This window comes from Rhagoletis zephyria, unplaced genomic scaffold, assembly GCF_001687245.7.
Source record: "Rhagoletis zephyria isolate East Lansing unplaced genomic scaffold, Rhagoletis_zephyria_1.1 Rzeph_scaffold_00016, whole genome shotgun sequence".
NCBI lineage: Eukaryota > Metazoa > Arthropoda > Insecta > Diptera > Tephritidae > Rhagoletis > Rhagoletis zephyria.
In genome coordinates this window covers 556,508-564,658 of record NW_016157100.1, presented here as the reverse complement: position 1 = coordinate 564,658, position 8,151 = coordinate 556,508, and the positions used below count along the sequence as shown (strand labels likewise).

The following is an 8,151-nucleotide window of genomic DNA, read 5'->3' as shown; positions in this document are numbered from 1 at the left end:
ATTTTAGAAATGTAGTAACAGTGGATATTTTGCGTGCATAGGCTTTTTGGCCTCTTTTGCTTATACGTATAGTGAAGAAATGGATCTTAGAACTTTTTAGTAACTAATAACTATAAGATTTCGATGTTTAGGTTTTATTATTTTCATAGGAATGTGCTTTCACATAAATAGGTACATACATATATAGTTCTGAAAAAGAGATTGCCTCATAAATATTAACCATTATTTTTGGGTATAAACCAGCATTAAAATTTCTTATATATTTATATAGGTAGAATCGAATTAAATAAAGTGAGTCATTTGTGTCCTCTTTATAAAAATCCTGAAGCAAGCAATTTTAACTCATGTATGTATGTACATATAGTATATTACCAACATTTATTAACTCAAACTGTAGTTCTCATTCAGGGTCATACATTTTGTTTTTGGTTTGTAGCAAACGCATGCAAATAATCTAAACCAAAGTATATTAAAAACACGCTACTTTTTACTTTGGGTATTTTTTGTAATGTTCGTACATAAAATGTGGCAAGCGTGTGCCAAGATTACGAATAAAAAACATGGAATGTTTGCGCTCTTTCTGCTCACTCTCTCAACAATTTCATAAAAAACGGAATGTTACTAACATGTTAGTAACATGTTACTATCTTGACGATGCCGACGATGCGGCGATTCTGCGATGCCAAATTTACAGTTATGTAGCATGTACTCGCCGCATCGGCATCGCCGATTATTAACATGTTACCTTTTTATGTAATCGTGCAGCTCTCTAGTATGTACATATATTAAGATGGTCCATAAAATATCAAGATCATGGGGCACCCCTTTAATATGTTACACGCACAAAATAAGAACCTCCACAAAAATTTCAAAATTTTCAAACAAAGTGTTTAAAATATTATTTATAAAAGAGTTGCCTTATACAAAATTTAGCTGTTTATATTTTGAGGACCACTTGAATATATAATATGTGCTAAGCTGGTATTTCCAATTGTCAAATGGCATAGAAGAGAAATGACTGGCGTGCTGTTTTAATCGACCAAAATCGCTTAAAGCCAACTGGCAACTTAACTTAACGGAACGTAGAACTTTGAAAATCAAAATGAAACAGATTCGACGTGGCATTACGTTACGTTAAGTTTCGGCTGTTCAATTATAGGCAACATTCATTTAAGAGAATGTTTAGGTGAGATCATGAAAATTACGTTAAGTTGCCATAATCAACCATTAAGCGGTTACAGCGCCAATAAAAAAGAAGAATAAGCTGGATTTTATCAGATAGACACGGTAAGATTTAGTTGGAATACATACGCATGTACATATATCTACTTTTAAATTTCCATGAGCTACTTTTTTGTATTTACTCGTATGTACCATATATTAGAACGTATCAGAAAAGTAGAATTTACATATGAAAACACATATCGTGTAATAAGGCTCTTAGCTTCGACTTGTCTGGCAGGAAAGCGCGTTACTTTGCATATAACAAATATGTAATAAGAAAATATAAGAACAAAAATTCCATACAATCACAAAAGTGCTTATGAAATGAGACCATGAGAGCAGAAGTGGCCTAACCCATTTTTTTTTGTGTGCTTCGCTACTTAAAATAGTCTAAAATGCGATACATTTTTAAATGAAAGTCGCTTATTCTTTGATTCTAAGGTTCAGAACTAAATGCATAACGTATCATCAAAATAAGTAATAATCGACCTTTGCTTTAAGATGTATTACATTTGAAACTATTTTAAGAAGTTAAGTACAAGCAAAAAAATTGTGGGCTAGGCCACTTCTGCTCTCATGGCCTCAAATAGAGCAAGCGCTCAAAAAAGTACCTTAAGTACTTATCATTAGCCAAACAAGCACTATATGAGGCGACAATTTCATGTTTACAAAAATGAAAAACTTTCAGATACATACATACATAAAAGCCACACACGTGCTGCCAGCGTCTGAAGAAAATACTTGCAATGTATAATATATATTACGTAGTTTTTCCTAACAAAAATTTATACTTTAACAATTAGCTATTTTACCTGTGCTCAATTCGTATTCCTTATGCTCACTCCGTATCTTCGGTACTCGTACTTTGCTATTGTGTTCGCTTGCATTTAGCTGACTTTTTCTGAATATATTATTATTTTTTAATTAAAATCAGTATCGACGCATATAATTGACCTACAGTGACATCGAGCGATGTTGAATGCGAGATCACAACTCAAATACACAATACATACATATGTACATTTCTTATGGATTTGTACTAAAAAAATCGCCTCAGCTCATTGCGTTGTTGCTTGTGTAGCCGATGCCAATTGACAGTAATTGAGTTATTAAAATTTTTGAACAAAGATGGTGTCGTAATTTTAGTTTTACATATGTAATTTAAACAATTTCTTATTGATCAAATTAGTTTGTTCTCAGGTGTGTTGATATCTGCTGATTTGGAAGGTTACGAGATTGAAAATGACCAGAGAGGTCAGCCGCATAGACAGTATGTACCAAGATAAATACTATGACTTTTAGAAGGCAGTTTCACTTATTCTTCTTCTTATCCACCATGCTAGCTATCTGACAGAAATCGTGTTTCGTATTTGTTGTACCAATTAAAAAAAATCTAGCATTTGACATTTGAAAATAAAATAAAGCAACCCTGCAAACCAAAGTTCACGAAATCTTTAGGAGTATCTCATTGCTGAAACGATTTTTTTTACAATTCTTCAAAGAAAATTATATGAAGTAGTTGAAACGAACTCGGAAGGAAATTTACGTACGAAAAAATTAAGAAAATTCTGTAAGAAATTCTTCACATAGCAGCATTATTTACATTGCTTTAACGATTTTCTTCCGAAATTTCGTAGAAGAATTGAAATGTGCACAGTTTATGCCTTTATACTCATAGCAATTACAAAAGTTACCCAAAGTAACACCTCAAATTTGTAATCGCAATGACTTATGGCAAGGAAAATAGTTTTAGAAAAGGAAACGCCAAACGTTACAAAGTAATTTTTTATGCGGAAAAGAGTGCATAACACCGTCAGCAAAAAACCTATCAAAAATCAACACGATTATTTATCAACTTTAAACTTGCACTTTATTATACTATAAATTAATAAGCTATAAAACTGCATACCAAAAATTATTCTAGAAATTTAAATTAAAGTGCATGGAATTGGAATTACAAGTTTGTCTAATTTTTATAATTTTTGTATAAAGTCTGAAATTTAGATTTATATGGTATTTGTTAGATAAGGACTATACTTTTATATAAAAATAATGAACCTTAAAAAAAAATAAAAGAAAAGTAGTAAAAACTGACTGGGGGTGACATAATACATACATCTAGTCATAATTAGCAGGTACTTATATTTGAATGTGTCTACGTAATGGGCCTATGAATGTTCATCCATAGTACATATTTAAATCAAAAGAGCTAATCATTAAACTACTTGCACTGATTATTCACTCACTCGCTCGCCTCCCCGCCAGACACTGCTCCGATCACCAAACGACCAAATTCTCTGACGTGGTTAAGTTTAAGGCATTAGACAGTGGAAAAAACGTCAGACAGACAGTAAAAGCAATAATGACAGCGTGAAGGCAACAATCAATAAGATGAAAGTGATCGTGAATACCATAGTACAGCGCAAATGTTTAAAGAAAATCAAAAGAAAGTTATGTATGTGTGTAAATACAAATGTACATACATAGTACATATACATATGTACCAATTTCCCAAGCGAAATATGAAGAGCTGAACACACAAGCTTTCATATACCAGCAAGCATGGTACAAATGTATGCACAATTTAGTTTGGTTATTATTTAAAGAAACTAATTATTATATTCTCATACATATATTTGTATATACATACACATGTGTCTACAATACTCGTCCATTTGGCTCTTGCACATCTAAGTGTGCAAATAGTACATACATACATATGTACATCATATGAATGTGATCAAAGCTGCAGTAAATAAATATTTTTTATAGTTGCGAATTTCGCTTGAGGCTATTAAAATTCACAAATATTATCTACTTATACTACATTTATAATGGCGAAAGTGTTAAATTGTGATTAAAAATAACCTTGTTAAACAATTTTTCACGATTCTTTGATGACTGGCAGTATGCTATTTTTCTTTTTTTTTGTAAAATCAATAACCATTTTAATAACAAATAAACAAAAAAGACCGCCTATAATGCACTAAAAAAAATATATATATTTTTTTTTATATAGGGGAAGTTGCTCTAAAGCCAACTTTAGCACACGATTCACAAATGTGGCAAAACAATTACACGTTCGTAACTCTACTTTCCAGTGTATACCGCCAAATAAACCCCTTTTTTGCAGATTTGCAGAACTCACTTTCGGAAAAAAAATTCAAGGTGTAAACGATTAAACGTGGCAATGTAAACGCTTTATATACGCTTTTTGCTGTCAAATTGCGAAATCGAAAGTCTATACTTTCCCGTGTAAACAGCCAGAAAGTCGTTTTGGCAGATTTACTGAAATCACTTTCGGAAATAAAAATTGCAAGGTGTACCCGCAACTGATATTACGCAAATCGCTTTCGAAAAATAATTTTAACTTGCTCGTGCTGCACTAGTAAGTTTCATTTTTGCTGCAAGTGCTGTCAAAGCAATCCAGTGTTGCCGTGTGACGCGATTTTTGCCGAATTTGTATAAGATTTTAAGAATGTGGCATCACACTTAAAAAGATCTCCTGATATGAACAATTTAAATATATAAGAATTAGATATTTTGTGGGTGTTTTGGGCGCACTTTTGGCATTTTGAACCAATTTTTCAGGTCCAGTAATATTGTTATGAGCATATAAATGTTTGCTAACACAGGTGAAAGTGGAATTTTCCGAAAAAACGTCGGCGGTAAAAACGCTGCCGCCGCAAATATGAGCTATTCCATATGCGCTTGTGAGTTCTAATTTTGAAAGCGGTTAACCGTCGACTGCTTTACCGTTGGACGCTGCAATTCTGGGTAGAGCATAAGACAGTACTTCCGCCCTACTATAAAATTTGTAGGTACTTTAAACGCCGATATAACATACAAATTATGTAAATGCCTGTCAGGTGAAAGTAAAACCGCGCAATTGAAGACACTATAAAGCAATGTCAACAATTTTAAGGGTAAAAAACATACCCCACATTTTGCATGCAAAATAAAAGCCATAAATGCAAAGTCAACAGGGAAGAAATGAAAATGACCATGACTATAACTCTATAAAAATCTGCTATTTAGTCTGCAATGCAACAATGATGCGTTGCGCCGTAAATTGCAAGTGCAGAAATGAAAAGCGTAGTTGCGAAAATAAATAAATAGTACTTTGAATGGGCGCGTACATATGTACTTAACACTAATTAAAAGGATTTACAGTGGTGGAAAAATAAATAGCGAAACGACATTTTAGCAAATGTTTCCTATGTTACTTTAGTTTATTTAATACTAGCAGACTCGGCGAACTTCCTCCCGCCGAAAATTATTTTTTTATTGAAAATTTTCAATGAATTTCCAGCGTTTTCACTAAAGATTCACGGCCACGTTTGGATAGGTGATCGTCAGAAGGTTTAAGTGACTATAGAAGGTTTGATTTTATATAAAAAAAAAAAATTCTTTTTTAATATTGCCTGATGGTAAAAAGGCAAGAATATGACCACCGAAAAAGAAAATAAAGTTAAAAATGGCAACGTCTTGTTTATAAAAAGGCAATAAGATGACCATCGAGAAAATAAACCTAAGAATGGCGGCTTTTTGCGCTTATTTGCAAATAGTACAACTAATCCATACTTATTTGCGTGATTTAGTTACTTGCAAATAAAAAATTAACTCAGCGTCTATACCGCAAAGTTTATCATTTTGCAAATTGTTATTTGCAAATAATACGTGCGTATNGAAAATAAACCTAAGAATGGCGGCTTTTTGCGCTTATTTGCAAATAGTACAACTAATCCATACTTATTTGCGTGATTTAGTTACTTGCAAATAAAAAATTAACTCAGCGTCTATACCGCAAAGTTTATCATTTTGCAAATTGTTATTTGCAAATAATACGTGCGTATAAACGTAGTAACAGTACATACACATATACATAGGTAAATCTTTGCTATTTTTTTCCAGAATTTCCAGACTTTTCCGTTCCTGCAATTCATTGTACATAATTGAACATGGATGCATGTGTAAGTATACAAATATTTTTATAATCTATTTAATCATTCATCACCTTTTCAGCATCTCCTACATTTACTTGCACCAACTACAAATGACAATATCCATATAACTTCATACATTGTATGTGCCTTCACAAACTGATTTTAGAAGCACATACATAAATAGGTAGTATGTGTTTGTTTCGCCTAAACCCTCCCACCATTCGCAAAAAAAAAAACAATCGCGCACGTTTTCAAGCGGCGCAGGCACCGTCATTTTTTGTTGTTATTGTAGCAGCTGTTGTCATCAGCACCGGGAAATGCATTGCAAGTGAGAATCGGTGTGAATTGTATTACGGAAATTGAAAGTGTATAGGCGAAACCTGGGCGCCACCTCTGTATTCCTTCCGCCGTGGGCGAAACCACGATTGCACCAAATATGTATAATAGCAACAAATTCGTTTTACTTAAACAAATGACAAATAAGTGCTTAAGCCGATACAGCTTTCCCAACTCTCAACGAGGCACTCTGTATGTACATGACTAAATACATACATATGTATGTTGGTCGTCCGCTAGAGAACCCATGAAAAGTTTACGCAATAAGCAAATTTACGGCTGTAAAATGCAAAGTTTTTTTGGTGTTTAAAATGTATTGATACCATCTATGTAGTACTTAGATACGTAAAATATTAATTAAATTCGTATTTATATACTTACGATACTAATATTAATGTTGTCACAATGTTGACAATCAGTCCAATGATTGTAATGAGATTGGGGGCCAGCCAAAGTGGCGTCTTTGAGACAAGCCAATTCCACCATGGCTGTAGCCATGGATCCAACAGACTACTGCTGCTACAGGAGTATTTGTGTTCCGACAGCTTTTTGAGCTGTTGTGCGCTGAGTACGCGCTCCTTGTAGGTGATTGATGGCATTCCGTTGGTACAATTGAAATTTTTGTTTGTTGTAGTAGAGGTAGCACACTATTTCAGATTATTTTGCTTATTTATCGAGTAGCACAGATTTTTTTATTTCAATTAGCACAAGCAAATATGGACTTAAATTATACTATGTGCGTAAATATAATAATAAATATCTAATATTTTCTTCCTGTTCGGGGTGATTTTTGATTTTTCCACTTCTTTGCACAGGTTTTTCTTTTCCTTTATCTTTTGCAAATAATTCACGTGTTTGACATTTCCGAAGTCAGCAATTGAGTTGCGCTAGTTTTTTCACCAACTCAGCTACAAGAAAAAAAAAAAACAGCAGACTTTTCGCAAATACAAACGCACGCACGCATTAAATTCTCCACAATTCGACGATCTATCAAAACTTTTCTGCTTGATTGAATTTTTTATTACACATTTTTCATTGCGGCTATTGAAAACTCCAATATTTTACCATAAGCACATTTTTTCAAACAAATTTCCACGTCGCGATCCGATGAAAATGCACTGCAACCAGATCTGTGCAAAAAAATGCAAACCGCTGAACGAAATTGACATACAAACGATGGATCAAGAAATGTCATTGAAAGATAACGTCAAAATTGTGACATCTGTGCAGGGTTGGCACCTCACGAAACCGATTGCGTCTTAAATGCCACAAAAATCGTATTAAAAAATGAAAAATCGTAGCAAAAGATGAAAATTGGTTATTACTTTAAATTTCAAACAAAACAAAAACATAACATTTAAATTTGAATATCATTTGTACTCTTTAAGGTATTATACTCTATTTCTTTCTTTTACAATGGCGTTTCCAAATACCGAACTGTTTAGTTCTAAACCCTTTTTGCAAGTTACCGCAAAACTTTCGTCATTAATAAGTAAAAATTTACTTTATTAGAGAATATCGATAATTTGATTTCTACGAAATATTGCAATAAGGCGAGCATAACCTTTTGTCTCTGATGAGCCGCTTTTTATAAAGGCAACGAATTTTTCCCTGTGTGAACCCAGTCTTAGGGATCAAATACACT

General features: G+C 33.1%; 1 protein-coding gene across 3 annotated transcripts in view; it reads right to left on the bottom strand.

The window, feature by feature from the left end:
* The window catches only part of bbc (choline/ethanolaminephosphotransferase 1 bbc), a 34,043-nt gene extending 26,346 nt beyond the window's left edge, over nt 1-7,697 (bottom strand). The window contains exon 1 of one of the 3 annotated variants that reach the window (XM_017612937.1): nt 6,888-7,697. In XM_017612937.1, the coding sequence (XP_017468426.1) occupies nt 6,888-7,105 (218 nt within the window). In that variant the 5' untranslated portion in view covers nt 7,106-7,697. The remainder of the gene's footprint in view (nt 1-6,887) is intronic. The other 2 variants (XM_017612943.1, XM_017612929.1) reach the window with 2 other exon arrangements.
* Nucleotides 7,698-8,151: the final 454 nt, after the last annotated feature.